The sequence below is a fragment of the Hippocampus guttulatus genome, chromosome 17 (assembly GCF_054856545.1).
Source record: "Hippocampus guttulatus isolate MCC_2025c chromosome 17, RoL_Hgut_1.0, whole genome shotgun sequence".
NCBI lineage: Eukaryota > Metazoa > Chordata > Actinopteri > Syngnathiformes > Syngnathidae > Hippocampus > Hippocampus guttulatus.
Window position 1 is genome coordinate 1,526,143 of NC_141277.1, and position 18,181 is coordinate 1,544,323.

The 18,181-nt window shown below is 46.7% G+C and overlaps 1 protein-coding gene across 2 annotated transcripts in view; it reads right to left on the minus strand.

Moving 5' to 3' along the window:
* Positions 1 to 445: 445 nt before the first annotated feature.
* cacna1bb (calcium channel, voltage-dependent, N type, alpha 1B subunit, b) overlaps positions 446 to 18,181 on the minus strand; it is a 66,956-nt gene continuing 49,220 nt past the window's right edge. Inside the window, exons 34-51 of one of the 2 annotated variants that reach the window (XM_086135753.1) lie at positions 17,972 to 18,082; positions 17,288 to 17,371; positions 15,728 to 15,844; positions 15,002 to 15,067; positions 14,012 to 14,103; positions 13,762 to 13,912; positions 13,491 to 13,618; positions 12,233 to 12,329; positions 9,267 to 9,372; positions 9,036 to 9,143; positions 8,802 to 8,911; positions 8,427 to 8,602; positions 8,137 to 8,269; positions 7,904 to 8,014; positions 6,654 to 6,692; positions 5,242 to 5,494; positions 3,723 to 3,946; positions 446 to 3,639 (exon numbers count right to left, since the gene is read on the minus strand). In XM_086135753.1, coding sequence (XP_085991879.1) covers positions 3,109 to 3,639; positions 3,723 to 3,946; positions 5,242 to 5,494; positions 6,654 to 6,692; positions 7,904 to 8,014; positions 8,137 to 8,269; positions 8,427 to 8,602; positions 8,802 to 8,911; positions 9,036 to 9,143; positions 9,267 to 9,372; positions 12,233 to 12,329; positions 13,491 to 13,618; positions 13,762 to 13,912; positions 14,012 to 14,103; positions 15,002 to 15,067; positions 15,728 to 15,844; positions 17,288 to 17,371; positions 17,972 to 18,082 — 2,637 coding nt within the window. In that variant the 3' untranslated portion in view covers positions 446 to 3,108. Of the gene's footprint in view, positions 3,640 to 3,722; positions 3,947 to 5,241; positions 5,495 to 6,653; positions 6,693 to 7,903; positions 8,015 to 8,136; positions 8,270 to 8,426; positions 8,603 to 8,801; positions 8,912 to 9,035; positions 9,144 to 9,266; positions 9,373 to 11,020; positions 11,118 to 12,232; positions 12,330 to 13,490; positions 13,619 to 13,761; positions 13,913 to 14,011; positions 14,104 to 15,001; positions 15,068 to 15,727; positions 15,845 to 17,287; positions 17,372 to 17,971; positions 18,083 to 18,181 lie in introns of both variants that reach the window. The other variant, XM_086135754.1, reaches the window with a different exon arrangement.

The following is an 18,181-nucleotide window of genomic DNA, read 5'->3' on the forward strand; positions in this document are numbered from 1 at the left end:
CGTTGATTGAAAACAAAACCACGGGTCGTTTTCACCTGTCCGGTCGTTTCCTCCTCCCCCACAGCCGGCATCTGTTTTCCCCTCCCTCGGCCACATAGAACGATGAAGCCGGACAAGACCCGCCCACGCTCTCCTATGTGGCCAATCAGAACTCTGTATTTCTTCGAAATTTTACTATCATCCAATTCGGAATATTTGTCATTCGTAATGCCTGTCTGGAAACGTCCGGGTGGCAGAACGCTAATAAACTGCTACTGTTATAATGTAAAGATCCCGCTGAGCCGTGTGTTGTTGGAAATCTTGATTTGAATTCTGTATTGTACAGCATTAAGGGCATTCGAGTTGAATGGTTAGCCAGTATTCCAATCACACTCCCATTTGATCAGGTGTGTGTGACGCTGTGATGAATATCCTGCAGATTACAAATCTTTCGGAATGCAATACAGCCATGTCATAATCGTTCTTCTTTATTCAATAATTTATGCTCATACAAAAATCGGAACAGTTAGACTGACTGCGCAGGAGACAGTCGAGTAAGAGAGTAGGCAGCGAAGGATTGAGACACTTAAGAACCACTCTGCAAGTACATTTGCACTTTTTCTGGGAGGGGGGGGGGGGTGACTGGTGGAAACCTTGTGACGATGGTATTCAAGTTCATCAAGTTTACACACTGGCTGTGTAAAGCGTCAAAGTCATGGATGTATTAAAGTCAAACCTTTTTTTTTCCTTTCACTTTTGCACATGCACGTTCCTTTGAAAAACATGCAAACAGGAAATGTCCATTGGGGGAAGCCAGAATAAATGAAGACCGAAGACATTTGACACCCTGTTCAAATTTGATGTTTTCGAAGCACAAATCCAACACATCCCTGGAGCCATACTGGGCGATGGCCAATCATTATAAGAATGAAACAAATATTAGTGACACAGGCAACCCTACAAAGCAATTGGGAATGATTTCGGGTGGTGAGATGAGGACACTGTAAAATGGGAGACCAAACCCACCTAAATAATGTGACTCCCTTTGAACGTACCCATTGTCCACTATCCAATAGTAGCGCTTGTGGATAAAATCAAAAAGATGTTTGAGGCGCTCACATTTATCACATCGCTCAAATTCCCTCCTCTGGCAACGTAGTACACATGGAAGATTTTGACCACAAAAAAAAAAAAAAAAAAAGCCAATCTAAAAGCCTTTCAGTCAACAGTTGAGGTATCGTTCAAAGTCGTGTGGGACCATCGATCCGATGGGCTTTTGGAAGCATGCCCGATTGCTCGGAAAAGTACAAATTCCATATTTGTGCATGATTTCATTTGGAAAGCCCACATACTTCACCCGGCCAACCATAACATCTGGGCAATTATTGTTTGTAGATCCAGAAAACGTTTATTTGGGAAGTCTGACAAACTATTCGGACCGATATACCCTGAGATCTGGGCGGTGAGTATGCAGGGCCGTCCCTTCCGACATGCAGAACGTGCGTAGGGTCTAATTCTATATGGGGGAGGAAGGAGAGGGCACAATTTGAGCAAGGGGCCGCATTTGGGGTTAGGGCCTGCAAATGAAATTGCGCTTGCTGTCTCAATTTGGTCAGACTGTATGTGGACGTGTATGTCAAGTTGAATAGAGAAAATCCAGCATCCATTTTTTTTTTAATATACTCATCACGACAACTGAAGAGGTGAACAACCGTCGTTGCGAGGCAGTGATAGAGAGACCCGCAGAAGGGTGAGCATGCATGCAACGGTCCTGAGGGCGTCCCTCGCGTCCGTGGACCGGATGTTGGTGAGCCCTGCGGTTGAAAGTTACCCACCGTGCCTTGAAAGAGCAATTGTGTCGTGGTCGTGTTTGTGTGGAAGTTATTTCTCTCTTTGGGGCATCCTGTGGGCCGATGGAAAGGAATTTAAAAAAAAAAAGGATGAGGACGAAAACAACCAAGCAAGCAAAAGGTGCTCCTCTTTAGAGCTAGAACAAACAACAACAACAACAACAAAAAAAAAAACAGCTATGCGCATCTCCCGAATAGAATGGGGTCTGCTGGAGGACATTTATTTCGGACTCGAGTTACATTTTGATCGTGTAAAAATGGCACTTTTGTCCTTCTACAGACGATATCTTACCGATTGACTGGCAGTGTGTTTGAAGAAAAAGGCAGATGCTTAGTACACACCCTTGAATAAAGTACAGACACAATTTGGACATGTTCAAGACCTCGGCATGCACTACACTGCTTACTTTGGATCTTTAGTTTGGATTCACCAACTACAAGACTCGGTATATAAAAATGTTTGGGGTTTTTTTCTTGAGTTTTCTGTTTTTTTTTGGTTTTTTTTATCGAGACCATCACGACAGCGCCAAACAACTTGATATTTTCCGGTAGTCGACCGTCGACATCCCACGACTTACCTGCTTGACTGTGTGTTCAACACAGACCACCCACTCAAAGACGCCAGACTCCTGCTCACATCTTGTAAAATGAGGCACTTAGTATTCGGCCACATGTAAAATTGTTGTCCAAGTCCCCTGCGTGCGCCCCCCCCCCCCTTTCCCCCTCAGCCCCAATTTGAACAAAGCTCGACCACGAAAATGGCTCATGTTTGTTTCTTTTGCCTCAAAGCGACGCTTGTTGATCTTTGCGGGAATCGGAAACATTTCCGAGACCGACATCAAATCACCTTGGTCGACGATGACCCTTCGAAGAATTCCGTCCAGCGCGTCACATGGAAACCCGTGCCCTTATATGTCAAGACAAAATATAACATCCAGGTAGATCAAGAATGAGGCATTTTGAACGCTTGTAAAACATAACAGTTGCTCTTCAAGATTTTGGCTTTTCAACTTCAACCCCACCGTCCAAGGCAAAAATACTGAAGGGTCTTCAAAATCGTTTTGGGTCGATAACGTCAGCGTTCCGTTTTCCTTTGGCGGTTCTTTGTGCTGGAAGGAGAGTGGCAGCCTTTGACAGCACTTTGGAGAGGCTGGTTCCCACTTTCCCTCATTCCGAGCCTGCCGGCCTTTGACCAGCTCACACGACCCTGACATGAGCAACACGGACAAGCCGCTTCTTCATCGGCGGATAAGAAACGCCGCTCGAGTATCCTCGCGTGTTAGCACCAGTCCTCATCCTCTCTCTCCCTGAGGCTTCCTGTCGCTCGGCTGTTTGACGCAGAGTTGACCCCGAAGGTGAAGTGGTACCCGTTGGGGACCACGTCCGCGCGCCCTTGCGCGGCGGCGTCGTGGGAAGAAGACGAGGTGGTCGCGGAGGCGCCGGCTCTGGCGGAGTGCGACAATGCTTGGGTGCTCACGGCGTCCTGGAAGTCTTCCGTTTCTTCCGCGAGCGCTTGCGGAGAAGCTCCCTGCAGCTGCCGGTCTAAATTTGGGTCGGAACCGATGCGGGTGACCGGTATCGGGGAGCGGTCGCTGTCCCCGCGCGAGCACTCGTGTTCTGAAAGGCCGCGGCTGGCGCGAGCGTGGTGTCCGGCCATAGTGGTGCTGGCAGCGGAAGAGAGGGGGGAGGAGTTTGCGGTCTTGTAGGCCACAGCGGGACGAGGAGTGAGGGGAGTTTGGGGCAGCTGCCTGCGACCGCGGCCTGGTGTGCTTGAACCAGAGGGGGCGGGTTTACTCCCAGTGCTACCGTGCTGGGGGGGGGGGGGGGGGGGCAAAGTGACCATCCATAATCTTATCCAAATGACAAGCCCGCCCCAAACAGCGAGTAACTCACTTGTTTAAGGATGGCGGTGTCTTGTCCCTCTCCTGGAGATGTGGAGCGGCTTGGGCCGGCGGACTTGGCGTGGCTCGCCTCCCTGGAGCCATAACGCTCGCAGGAGTAGTAACGTTGCTTCTCCCCCGCAGAGGAGTGATGCCTCCTCTCGTGCGGCCGACTGCGGTCACGCTCCCTCGCTCGTTCTCGAGACAAACCTTCGGCTGAGGGGTCAGTGAATGAGCCTGTGGGGAGGGGGGGGGGGGGGGAATGCGCAAAATGACAAAACTGTAGGCTACACTCTTTGTCATTTCTCATCATTTTGCAATTAAAATATGATTTAATAAAAAAAAATACAGGAAAATAACGACTATTCTCATAGTTTGGCTCCAAATGTATTTTGGTCAAATACTGTTTTTCTGCGACATTAAAAAATACAAAAAAACAAATGTGCAAATAAATAAATGTAGCCATGATGAGTATACTGAGCATCACCAAGCAGTCATTTTGAGGCAGGTGTAATCATCTCTGCCCGCATACCAATGACTACCTGTGATGACAGACTGACGCCTTCTTCATCAGTTCCAAACACGCCATCCAGGTCACTTCCCTCCCTGCACCTTCATACGACGCATAAAAGAGTCTCTGTCTCGTGTTTTTCCAACCTGATCAACGCACACCCCCCATTGACAAAGACAAAACCAGCAGTGTGGAACGCAGGGAGAACAACGAGACTATTCAACAGTGAACGCCATCATCATCATCATCATCGTCGACTCTGATTGGAAATGGGGGGGCGGGGTGGTGCCGTGTCACCTTTGACCAACTTGTCAATTGACTGGAAACACATGACGGAACGCGATCACAATATGAATCCCCGGCTTCAAATGACACGGCTGTTTTCGCTTCGACGCCTTGGTTACAAGAGTAACGAGCGATGTGTCGTCGTAGATTTGTTCACTGAATTAGCTCCCCATCTTTTTTTTTTTTCCTCCCCTTTTCTTCAACGCATGCGCGAAAGCACATATTGTACGGTCGAATCATTTCATATCACAAATACAGTACCGCCTGTTTGAAAAACTTGGCATATCCCGCCAAGGTTTATTGACCGTTACTGTGCGGTGACCGTTGACGACGTTAACATGCGCGCTGGCGTCCCTCGGGACGACTGCGCTGAGAACGACAAAATACTGTACATCCTCCGGTGCTGTGAACTTACTCAACAAGTTGCAGAGCGCGCCATCTGCGGAGTAACGAGCACTGAAGCGGGGCTTACGGAAAAACAAAGAAGCAGGCCGGACACTGATCCCTCGCTATCACCCGATTCATCTTTCACGGCTTCGCTGTTTCATGTCGTGCAGTTTTTGTTTTGTTTTTGCAGTGCATCGTGTTGTGCGTCCCGATTGGCTCACAGGAATCATAACTGTTTGAATATTCATTGGGAATTTCTACATTGCGAGACAAATAACGGTTTTCTTATCTTATCTGACACGCTGACAAGAAAAAAAACCCAGAAGTATTTTCTCTACTTTTGACTGACCAACAGTGCTCGGCGGCTGCAGCGATGTCGCTCTATCCAGGGATTTTTGTTTTTTGTCTTTGTCTTTGTCCCTGCGTCTGTGGCAGCGGTGGTGGTGGTGATGATGTTGATGGACTCGGTCCGGGCCTTGGACCGCCGATGGTTGATGCTGAACCGGTCGCATCAGGTTGTAATCCTTCAGAATGACCTCCTGGTTGTGCGGCGGGGTCAGCGAGGAGGCTGAGCGTCTTATGGGACTGAGGTCAACGATTGGCTGGAAACGGAAAGAAAGCAGACGGCAGTGAGGAGGACGTAGCGTGACGGAGAGTGTCAGATCGTAACGAGAACCGAAGCTCTTGACTGGATCATGACAATAGTCGCATCACACAAGATGAAGGCAACTGTTTTTCTTTCAACGCATTCCTATTCCTCAAACGGACCCCCATGCACTGAAGTTGAAAAGTTTAGAGAAGAAAGACCTTCAATATTTAGGATTACATAACTGCGGACTACAGAATTAGTGGACAAAGAACAGGCTGGGTGATGACATCACGATTTCTGGCTTTCTTCTTGGTGGGCGCCGAGACCAATTATCGGATTAACACAGTTGTGTGTGTGTGTGTGTGTGTGTGTGTGTGTGTTTAACATTTGCTGATTAAAAAAACCTATTCTCACCATTGTGTTTCATTCTTGTTTAATATCATTTTAGCAGTATGTTTCACCGTTCTTTGTTACTGTGCCTGGATTGTCCACTGCCCTCAAAAAGCCTTCAAAAAGCTCATATGATTGTACGGGGTGGGGGGGGGGGGCCATGTTTGCGATTCTTGGAAATGCGTCTGACCCCTTGCACAACACAGAATTGTACAGAAATGGATATTCGCCTGTCATATGTGGCACCCTAACGTAACGTTTATGTTCAATGTACAGTAACGGACTGAGAAACAGCTGATGAATGCTTCAACTTCTAAATCAGGAGTAAATTGTTCATTAAAGGGGAAGTGCACCCCCAAATTTTCTTGACAATAACATGTTCTACGCAGCCCCGCTAGTCCACACGCGGCATTCTGATTAGCGATGCGGTAAAATCCACACGTTTTTGTCCATCTCAGGGGGCGGCCATTTTGTTATTTGCCGTCAACTGAAAATGACATCACAGTCGCTCTGCGTTGCCTACAAAGTTATTTATAACGCACCGATTAGAGACATTCAGGGGTAACAATAGAACAACACAGAAAACAAACATGACTACATTATCACATCTGGCATGGTTACCGCAACGAAAATGGACGCACGGTCACAAAATTCAAGAATGAACTTGAATGACCTTTTGTCATTCAAGTTCAAACTGCACCGAGATGACGGAAGCTCACAGACACCAAGACAGACATGAGAGAGGAGAGGAACAAAGAGGTGGCACAACAGGTGGTACATACTGCCAGGTGGGTCCCAGGGGCGTGGCGAGGGTGGCTCCGCTATCGGACGGCACACACAAGAGGGGGGTGGGCAAAATATTAGCGACGGGCATCCAAACGAGGGAGAAAGCGAAGACAGAAGAGGAGAGAGAGCGATGAAGTTCAAGGTTGGCAGTAGCGAAAAAGGTGGCAGTCACTTGATGTTCGTGTTGAAGCCCCGTTCGCGGAGGCAGTTTGGTCTCGTTTCTGCCACAGAGTTTCCAAAGACAAAACACATGTTGGTCCACTCGTGGCAGAACTCTGACCTGACTTGCGGTGAATCATGCATAAAATGGGTGGAACGTGAGACACATGCTGCAGGAGGATTTCAATGTGACCCAATCATCCATTTCAAATGTGTGGCTACCCCTGGTCTAGGATTCAAAATATATATCCGTTTTTTTTTTTTGTTTGTTTAACATGAGTAATGCCAACCTCCTCTTCCAAAAAGCCACATAGGAAAAGTGCATGTCAGATGATGCAGGAGAGCAGGACGGCAGAGAGCAGGAGATAAACTAGCGAGAGCAGGCAACTAACCAAAACAAAAAAAAAAAATAGCCAGAAAAAGCGACTACACTTCACAGAATGGCATTAAATTAAACAATTTAAATTGATGATTTGACTGAAAATGACAAATAAGATCCATTGCTCATTTTTATGATCAAGACTCCGAATACGGTGCAAAGTACAACATAGACACGACAGTGGCGGAAATTCTTCTTCTTCTTTTTTTTTTTTCAGAAGACTTCCTGGCAAATTTCTGGATAACTATGGATACAATTCACAAGGTTCATTTAGAACTCCAGAGTCCAGAATAGTCACAAAAATCAGTTCGTTCATCAGGCTGATGTCCGACGTTTGTTTCCAACATTACATTGCACTTGCCAATACAAATATAATATGTAATAAATAATCATAAAAGGCTCGCTGTTATTGCAAGGAAAGGATGTGAAACTAAGTATGAACTCACTAGAGTCTATTTAAAGGTTATCTCTTTTGAAACTTTTGCTAAGCAAAATATATGGCGCCCTATTATTATTATTTTTTTAAATCTCTTGTCTCATATTCATCTTTTGATGTCAGCTCCGATATAAAGGAAATGGCTTCAGTGTTGCCATTTATTTTGGAGCGGAGTGTAATTGCAGACAGACCGAGTGGCTGACTTCTTACACGACTAAAATAAACACGAGAAAAGCAAATAGACGCAGCGCCCTGGAGAGCGAGGAGCTTACGTAGTACTCCGCATTGAGTCGAGGCAGAGAAGCCGCACGGCCGTGGCCTTCCAGGCCAGGGTATGCTTCCGTGTCTGAGATGATCTCCACCGGCTTCATTTCAACCACTTCCTGAAAATACAATGAAGCACGCGTGGCAAAAGCAGGTGGTCCGTTGTTTTTAGTGCTCTTGGTTGCGGCGCTTTTTTTGTGAGAGGTTGTGTGCGTGTGTGTGCGTGTGTGTGCGTGTAAACCTGAGGCCTTGTGGAACACTGCACATCTTCCGACTGGCCCCTCTGTAGTTTCCTCCGCCCTTTGGGTCTCAGCGCGGCCAGAGAAACATCTCCCGACTGGGAGTGTTTTATGGAACTCCTCTGGTCAAGTCTGCTGTGAAGGAAAAAAACAACAAAAGTGTGTTTTATCATTCGCTGTTCATCTCCGGGGAAGGTAGAATTGGTTAGCGTTTAAAGCAACGTAGGTACGCGTAGTGGGAGAAACCAGTCGAACGCTGTTGATCATTTAGGTCCAAATTGACGTCGCTCACATTACGTCGTCGTTCACCAAGGTGGCGGTCGTGGTCGCGACAGGTGGAAGAGGTGACGTCTTTGTTTCGGACTCGGGCTGGAGAGGCAAGAGCTGTTCCGGACTGGCTATGGGGGGCTGTACTTCCTTGATGTGACCGAGGGGAAGTATAGGACGAAACAAGGCCCCCAGTTTGCTCTATAATAAAAACAAAAGTGATGATGAACAATCGGCACGATGTCGGAGATCCTCACGTCTTCGCGACTGCACTCATTATTTCAGTCCACATACATTTTCTATTTTTGATCCGCACGTGCCAAAGTACCTCCACGGTTGCACTTCACGATGCAGCAACATTTCACTCGACTACCGGATTCCACTTGAATGGCTCGTGTACCTGAACTCCTCCCGAAGGATGCTGCTGCTGAAGTCTTTTGGCTCGATTTTGCTTATAGTAGTCGAAGATCATGAGGGCCGCATAGACTTTCCCCACAGTCAGCTCATTGTCTGGTAAAGAGAGCACACAGTAGATGGCGCCAAAGTACAAACAAAAAAAATAGGAACACAGGAGTGACCCGTGATTCCTTGGTCGCTTGTTTCCATAGCACTGTCAAAGAGAACTCGGTCTTACATTTGTGTGGCGTCACAAGAAGGTCAACGGTCTTTGGCGACAAGCTGGGCCAAACTCTGTTTAATTCCCTTTTCAGGTCAATGTCGCACAGATGTTGTGCCAAGACTCCTGTGAAAGCAATTTGACAAATGTGCAGTTCTTATGAAGGATATCATGATGATCACGATTCACAAAAATCAGATGCGTCATCCCGGCTGCAAAGAATTCCAAACGAGCTTCCGGCCCGCTCACCGGATGCCAGCTTGATCTCGAGGGCTGTGCGAATCAGGGCCATGAGTGTGGAGGTGAAATGCACCGTGTTGTCGTCCGCAATCGGCATGTTCATCCTGACCAAACGCTAACACGAGCGGCAGAAAAAAACAAGGCAGCTTTATGAAGCGGGAACATTCACACGCGATGCTCCCCCCCCCCCCTCCCAAGACCCTGAATGTAAGTTTTTTTTTTCCCCTATCCATTGTGTAGTCCTACTGTAATCAGAAAGCCACAAGAGCGCGGACTATTGTAATCAGTCATTCTTGGTTTTAATTCTCGTTTAATCCATTCCAGTCTGTGCTGCATTCTATTCATTGATCATGCAGATTTCACATTGTGACATTCACATCGAGGCAAGGCAGGGCGGGAGGTACATGCACATCGACATCCAGATCCCTGAAGCATCAGAAACAATGCAAAAAAAAAAAAACCCCACAAAGACAATGAGAGCGATGACGTGAAGAAGAAGGAGGTGGAAAATAACGGGCAAGAACGTCAAAGTATTGCGTATGTATGAAAAGTCTCGCATCTACTTCCGAGAAACGCACAGCGGTAGCGTGTCAGATGAGGACATGAGCGCTAGATAACAACGTATCATGCAAATGGGCAGGAACACCCACGATAAAGTCACCGGGGAGATTTGAAAAGTCCCCAGTGTGAGCACCCCTGCATCGGAATCCAAATGCTAATTAAGAAAAAACTACATTTGCGTCAACATTCTGATTCTATTTCCAAATTCTGTGTAAAAAAGCGAGTTGCGACAGGATGATCAGTCGGGAGTGAAGTTACAACAAGGCGATTTAAAAGTGTCATTTAAATGCACGGCAGCTAAATTGAGGAGCTCCGCTTTAAAGTCTTCAGTAAGTTAGCAGCAGCAGCTGCTTTCGTTGGGTCTGGACAGCGATTTTAAATCAGACCGGCAAATCGGTGCCGTTGCCTTTCATCTGAGGCAGCTGGCGAAAGTAAAGCCTCTTCGTTCTCAAGAGCACTTTGAAACAGTCATTCATGCTTTCGGATTACTGTCTTGCGCTTTACTTTGGAGTCAGCCGATCCTCCATTCAGCGTCTCCAGTTGGACCAAATTGCTGCTGCTCGCCTCTTGACTGGTACTCGTAAGAGGGAGCACATGACTCATACTCTGGCTCATTTTAGGCTTCTTTTGAAGATCCTATTGTTTGTTTCTAAATCTTGAAATGTCCTGGCCCCACCCGACCTCTTTGAGGTCCTCTATCCCTACGCACCTGCCCGGTCTGCGGACCAGACACGATTAGAGGTACGGAGACCGTTCACAGTCAGATTCTTATGTGTGGACCTCCAGGTTCAAGAATCTTGGTGCTGCTATTTCGCAGATATTTATTTTTCTACTCTAGGCCAAATTCATAAAGAATGAACTGCAGCCGCTGACGGCACCTTCAATTGCACTTCATTTGGCCAGAGTCAAAGATTCATCGGAACTTTTCTTTTGCCTTTCCGGGTCTGTGAGAAACGCTTTGTGATCATCTGTGCAGAGATGTTGGGATTTTTATTTTTTTTTCAAACCGAATGTAGTTGAATGTCAACAAAGCGTGACAATGCTATGGGGCCCTCACGGGACAACAAAGCTACATCAGCAGCCCAGAAGATTCTGAATGTGACACAGTGAGAGAAATTAGATGGTGTTGGACAGTTGGAAGCAGGAGACCAGCAGTGACTGAACGAAGCAACGCAGAGACGAGGGGGGGGGGGGGATTCTACCTTATAGGCGATGCGAGGTGGGCATTTCTTTCCCAAACCTAGAGGAGGGGACATGTCTCGAAGCATCTCGTACATATCACGATAAGTCATACGGCCACTTTCCGCAGAGAGGAGAGGAGATGAGGCCATGGAGGAAGCAATGGAGAGTTCCCATGGGTGAGATGGTACGGTCAAGAAGAAGGGGTGGGGAAAGGTTTCATCAACCAAACGCAACAAGGAAAATGGCAGGGGAAAGAGACAGAAATCCTTGTTAATAAGATTTCCAGGATATCATGACATGGAATCCTTGTGGGAGTGAAGCATTCGGGAATGCATCCCAGAGGCGAACGTTCAGGGAAAAGGCTCTGTGGAGAACGACCCGGATGGAGGCATCGCGGCCAAAGTTGGCCATTCGGAAGTTCGAGTGCATTTTGGGTGACTTGAATACTCTGCGGTTCAATCATCAAATGGGAGAGGGCGTTTCTCCAAAGCGTGACTTCCAATGGCCGCACAGGGCAACCTGCTTCTAGAGCGTCCGGATTCAACGAATCCTCCGGCGAAACATGCTGTTGATCATGATCAGCAACATTAGAAAGTCTCGGAACATACGCTCCGCGTGATTTCATCGCAAGCTGACAGCTTTCGTACACATCGGGTTTGTAGTATGGCTGGAAATCAGATGAAATTGCGACGCAGATGCACATACGGTATGGGCCATTATCGGTATTAAAAATCAACTGTGGAACTTTTTTTTTTTAACGGTCCTTAACTATGTAAAGTGCCTTTCGGTGTTTAAATAAAATCAAATGCGTCATTATCATGATTACTATTACGGTCCCAAGTGACAGAATAGTGGCAGAGTATTCATCCAAGATGCCCCTCTATCTCCGAATGCCTAAAATTCACACAGCAGTAACCAATGTGGAAACAAAGCTCACAACGCTCACAAGTCTGCATTTCATTCCCGCGTAATTTAAAAAAAAACAACAAAAAAAAAACAGGCGATGTCATTCGACATCTTGTTTGCCGCCTTTCGTAGGAGCCTCACTTGTGGCGTTGTTTCTTCGGCTTGCCACGGTTAGCTGCATGCCGGTTAGTAAGGGATCAATGCATATTTGTATGCATGTGTGCCCAATGTGGTTCTCTTGGCACCTCAGGAAATGAAAACAGACATTGACGGTCCAAATCATCACAGTCCCTTTGTCGAGAAAAGGACTGTGAGGGAGTGCAAACCTTATAGGCCACCCTGTTTGGGCACTTCTTCCCAAGGCCCAGGGGCGGGGAGATAAAACGTAACAATTTGTACATATCTTGGTAGCATATCCTTCCACTGAAAAAGATAAGACATGATCAGTCATGTTAGGTCAGAGCATGTATATGCTTTGTGCATCGCCGCAATACTCAAGAAGAACATACAATCGAGACGTACTTTCTATCCGACGCGTACGTTTGGAATCGTCTTGAATAGGGAATAGAGTGTCTCTTGCAGAATGTCTGTCAAGAGGATGGCAGTTTGATGGCTCCCTTTTGCTTGAGTCCAAAACAAGGCTCCAGAAAAGCTAGTGAGCCACAGGTCGGAGGATTTCCTCTCACGACTAAAACATGTCAAGTTCAACGCGGTGAGTGCGGCAGGGAGCAAAACTCGCATCGTCCCATCGGCGGGAAAATGCCTTGCCTTCACACTTCCGTGAGTCCGTGACTAACGGCGATCTTTCGAGGCGCTCGCTTTGCCAGGAAGGAGGCGACGCTCGCCGGATTTACATGCATCAGGCGCGCCGGCTGAAGGCTTGTCACCCTTTCTCAGTTGGCACGGGGCTCGGGCTGTCATTCACCCCGCCGCGGATTCATTCCCCCCCCCCCCGCCCCCCCCCCCACCTCCCACGCCACCGCCCACCCACACACACTAAAGGGCACTGAATCATTCGGCTGGAACACTGAGACTCTAAACCAGTGGTGGGCAAACTACGGCCCGCGGGCCGAATCCGGCCCGTTGGTCTTTTTAATCCGGCCCGCCGAAGGTTGGTCCACAATTAAGGTTCGATGTGAATGATTGCATTCATTTCAATTGGACTTGTAATGAAAGGCATTTCACCACCAGGTGGCGCATTGACTTTAAGTTGCAGAACACGGGGGGGGGGGCAATCTTTTCGACCACCTAGTACCTCTGTATCACTCTACTTCTACTGGTCTGATCACAACCCATCTGCAGCAATGCACAGGCTAAAATAGGTCATCAACAACACTTTTGTCATTTAAAAAAAGTATATTAATAGCGTACTTTCATGCTTTTGTTCTGTTGATGTTTGATATGGACTGTCAACAAATGCAGTTTTTTTTTAAATGTACCATAGCTCGTGCTGACCTGGCCCTTCTGTCAGATTTTAAAAGTCAATGCGGCCCCCGAGCCAAAAAGTTTGCCCACCCCTGCTCTAAGCAGAACCCCCCCTCTCGAAGCGTAGCGACACAATGGAAATCGTCCGAAAGCACCTACCAGGCAGCCGGGTCATACTCTGCCCATACGCGGATAAACTCATCGAGGTGATGAGGACCCAAGATGGAGGCATCCCTGGTCAGATATTCAAAGTTGTCCATGATGACAGCAACAAATAGGTTGAGCATCTAGTGAGAGTGGGGGGGGGGGGGGGGGGGGGGACAAACGGCAATAAACATCTGCGCGCATCGAGCAAGGTGCTAAAAGAGTCGCAAAGTAGCACTTTGAATGACCCACAAGGATTAAAAGTGTGTTCACCAAGATTACTGACCAAGAAGGAGCAGAGGAAAATGAAGGAGACAAAGTAGAAGTAGGCAAAGTCGCTTCCGCACTCTTTCCCCGTTGTTCCTGAGAGTTTGTCACATGACCGGTTACTGAGACATGAAAGCATAATTTCGTGCCACGCTTCGCCAGTGGCGCTCCTGCAAAATGCAAAAGACAAAAGCAAGGACGCACCATTGGAACCCTGCGCAACTTTTAAGATTGTGTGTGTGTGTGTGTGTGTGCGCGTGTGTGTGCACCTGAAGAGAAGCGTTAAAGCCTGGAAAAAGGTCTGGAAGTTGTTGTGGTGATTTATTGCAGTCTCTTCATTCAGCTCGATGTTCCCAAACACCTGCAACAGGAGGGAATCATCTTAAAAATATATTTTTTTAAAGTGTTGAAACATTTGGATGATAGTGAGGCTCTTCGGCATCGCAACTTCCGATGACACCGATTACAACTTGACGTAAGATTAAAACGAGGCAAGAGACAAGCACTTTGTTGCGGCGAAAACGACCTTGGCAATTTTCAGCGTTGATTATTTATTTGAACGACAATAAAGAGGCTGCTTATGAAAAAAAAATCATCTGTCTTTCTTTGGCTGTAGCAGATCTTGGATGATGAGAAACTGTTGGAGAGAAAGAGTACAAGCAGCCTTTTTTTAAATTACACTCAATAAATAAACATTATATATATATTTTTTCCTGACAATGTGTTTTGCTTTTTAGCGGAAGTCCGAAGGTTTACAATGACGGCTATTCTCAACTTTGGCCTCATTTCTCCTTCCTTGTCCAAGATCCAGATCGAAAAAAAATCGAGCCCCATCACGTTTCGCAGTAGGTACGCTGTTCTCCTGGTGATGAGCAGCGGTGTGTGCAGTACATGAATTTTCTCATTCTGGACAAAAAGCTCAACTATGGACCACAACCCATTTTAGCCCGTGCGTGTGTTTGGAAGATTTTATGACGGCGGAGTAAATGTGGCAGGAGTGCGATGGCTCCCGTTTAACAGGAGCTTGAATGCGATTGGTTAATTCCGAGGACAGCCACCTCTCAGTTCTAAGAGGCGTGTCTGTCCACATTATTTCCGGGTTTTTTTTCAACGTCAGAAAGATTAAAAGTGGAGAAAAATCCAAAGTACAGCTCGTAAGTAATCCCTATGTGGTCGAAAGGCTTTGAAATGATTTCTCTTGTTTGAGGAAAAATGAAATGAATTGGAACGTCCATTCCGAAAAGCGCGCAAGCGCTCACCTGCATTCCGATGATGGCGTAGATGAAGAAGAGCATCGCAATGAGCAGGCAAACATACGGCAGGGCCTAGAGAGGCAAACACAAACAAGGCAGTCCAGTACAGTGCCGGCTTCTGATTTTCTGTCTCCATTTTAGGGCGTCGGCACGCGAGTCTTGCCTCTCTATCTCTTTGCGCACAAACAAATCTGACAGAGTCTTCAGCAGCCACCTATTTGCCAGTCTCGTTGGACAATTTCAACAGTCAACCCTTACCTGCTGGCTTGATTCGTTCAAATATCAGTCGAGGAAGAACGAGACATTTGCTGTCAGCTTCTAACGCCGCAGTTACTGTTGATTTTCGTAAAAGCTCTCCCCCACTGACGTTAAACCCGCTCTAAATTCCTCCGGGATTTAAAATGGAAAACCAGCGTGAGGAGAAAATATCGACGGAGGCCTTGTCAGAGCAAGCTTGCGACTTTTTAGAGTAAACCCGGTTTGCAATGCGCCTCGACAACCTTTTTAGTCTCTCGGATGCTTGTGATGTTTTTCTCTCCAAAAAAAAAATACAAATAAAAAAAATCACCGTGGGTAAAGAGCAAACTGATGGAGTTGCTTTCTTAACTCTAGCGCATAAATACTCGCCTGCGTGATCTGCATTTTCAACGTCAAGACAGTAACGCCATACAATCTGCCTTTCCACTCCGTATTCAAATGTGCATGAGAAGGGACGCTTATTTTTTTCTTCACCTTGAAGGACTGCACGAACGTCCACAACAAAATGCGAATGGTGTAGCCCTGCCGAAGCAGTTTGATGAGCCGGGCGGCTCTGAACAGCCTCAGGAAGCTCAGGTTAATCATCTTGTCCTGGAGGTGATGAATGGAAACGGGGAAAAGGTTTACAGCCAAACAACCTGAGGACAAACGGCTTTCCTTTCATTGGTCAAGTGCGCATAACCTTCGAGCGACTGAGAACAACACACAGCAAATCAACGGGACAATCGATCCAGAGTAACCGTGGAAATGACTCAAACCCCGTTGACCTCATTATTAGTATCATAGTACCATGGAGAGATTATTTTAACTCATCTAATGAGTAATCTAATAAAAATTTGTCAACTGGTCACAAAAAAAAAAATGGCTGTCACATTGGAGAAAAATGGCTGGCATTAAATGAGTATCAAGTCTTCACTGCTTAGTTTACCGCCACACTCAAAACCCTGACATATAATTCAACATTCATTCAGCTGGGATTTTACAACAATCATAATAATAATAATTATGACATAACTATTCACCCCAACATTGTAGTCCAAAATTCAACATCATCCCCAAGTCAAGAGTAAAGCAGAAAGAGACAATCGGACAACACCAAATCTTATTTTAGCAGTCTCCTCACTGATGACATTCATCAAATTGGGAACCATGACGACGACGTTGTCACCTCTCTCAAGTCTCAGCAACGCCTCACGTTGAAAAAAAACATGTGACTTTTCCAAGCAAGAGACAACAAACCACCGTGAGGAAAAAAAAACAAACGAAAGAATCAGCAGCCGACAAGAAAAGCCACTTACCGTCTGTGTCAGTTGCGACACGGGGGGGAGGGGCAGAGTGAGGGCACAGGCGCCAGGAAAGGCAGAGCAGATGATGGAGAGAGTGACAAGAGAAACAGCGAACGGCACGTGAGAGAAAAGAGACAGAGCACAGAGCCACAATCACATGATGAGAAAGGCGCACAAAGATAGAAAGTCCACCCGCCGCACGGAACCGCGCCACAATGACCCGCCTCCGCGTCCGTTCCATCGATCGCTCCGTGACGAGCCTCGCTTCTCATGCGATCGCCTTTTCTGACCGAAGAAATTGTCATGCAGTCGTAAATGCATGACACGTGCTTACATTTGCATGACTTTTATGATTTATTTTTTCTTTTCAACATTAAGGCACCGAAAATGAGGAATTCAAAGGCGGGATGGTCCAAGCGATGGAAAGCCACGCCTTTCAGCTTCGTTCAGCCTCGTGTACAGAAACGAGAAAACCGTTTGGATCAGGCCATTGTCATGTTGACCACTTCAACCGACATGTCTTTTCGTTGGCCAAGTAATAATTGCCCTAAGAATCTGGAACTCAATTATTCGTCATGAACTCATTCACTCCCAAAGACGTTTTTAAACGTCTTTTCAGACTTGGTCTAGAATTGGCTGGTACTGAATGAGTTAATCGCACCTGGTTATCCGAACTAAAGTGCTGCACTTGCTAGCATACGCCGCACGCTCCCGTTGAGGGATTGGCGATCTTGAGGGTTAGCCTTACCTTAATCTCTGTCACCAGGATGTCTGTTATGCTTCCCAGCACCGTCACAAAGTCAAACACATTCCAGGCTGCCTTCAGGTAATTCTTTAAAAAAAATACAAATATTGTGAGCAGCAGTGAAAAATAGTCCGAATCTGACAGCTCCCAACCGAAATCTCTTCATAAGACACGCATTAGGTTTCGTTCGGGAGTCATTAAAACTAAATCGTCGACTTTAACATGCAGTGTCGAGCAAATGCTGGATAAAAGTAGAGCCTGGCGTCGTACTTTGCAGATCCAATTCCTACAGGGCGACAACGAAACAACCGATGTGTAAGAAAAGCAAATGAGGACATGGAACCGCACCCCATGCAGAGCAGATGGCGCCGCGTGGAAATGCCAAGCGTTGTGCCTTGGTTGTTGGTCTGCGTAATTTGACATCTCTGCCTTGAATGTGAGACCAAAAGTCAGTATTTTGCACTAACGTTTCCCTAAATTGTACTTTGTGACCGTTTCCGAATTTGCTCGGCTTTCTTAAGATTCACCAGTCGAGGCTGGCGGGCGATCTAATTGAGCTGATGATTTTAGCATTCTCTGGGATTGCGTTTACAGAGTTGGACCGGAGAAAAATATTCATTAAAAACAAAAATACTAAAAAAATAAATTGAGCCGTGTTTTGCAGAGCGCAAAGGAGCACGTTCTCACCAGTGGACCAAAGGCAATAATCTTAAGGATGCACTCAAGAGTGAAGAGGGCAGTGAAGACGATGTTCAAGTATTTCAGCATGGACTCGTAGAGATCCGGCGCGCCGTAAAACTGGGGAGGAAAGGCAAAAGTCAAAAACCATTTGGAGGAACAACTCACGTGTGTACAATCTGCAATGTTCCAATGCCAAGCGGTGCGAGGGGAGAAAGT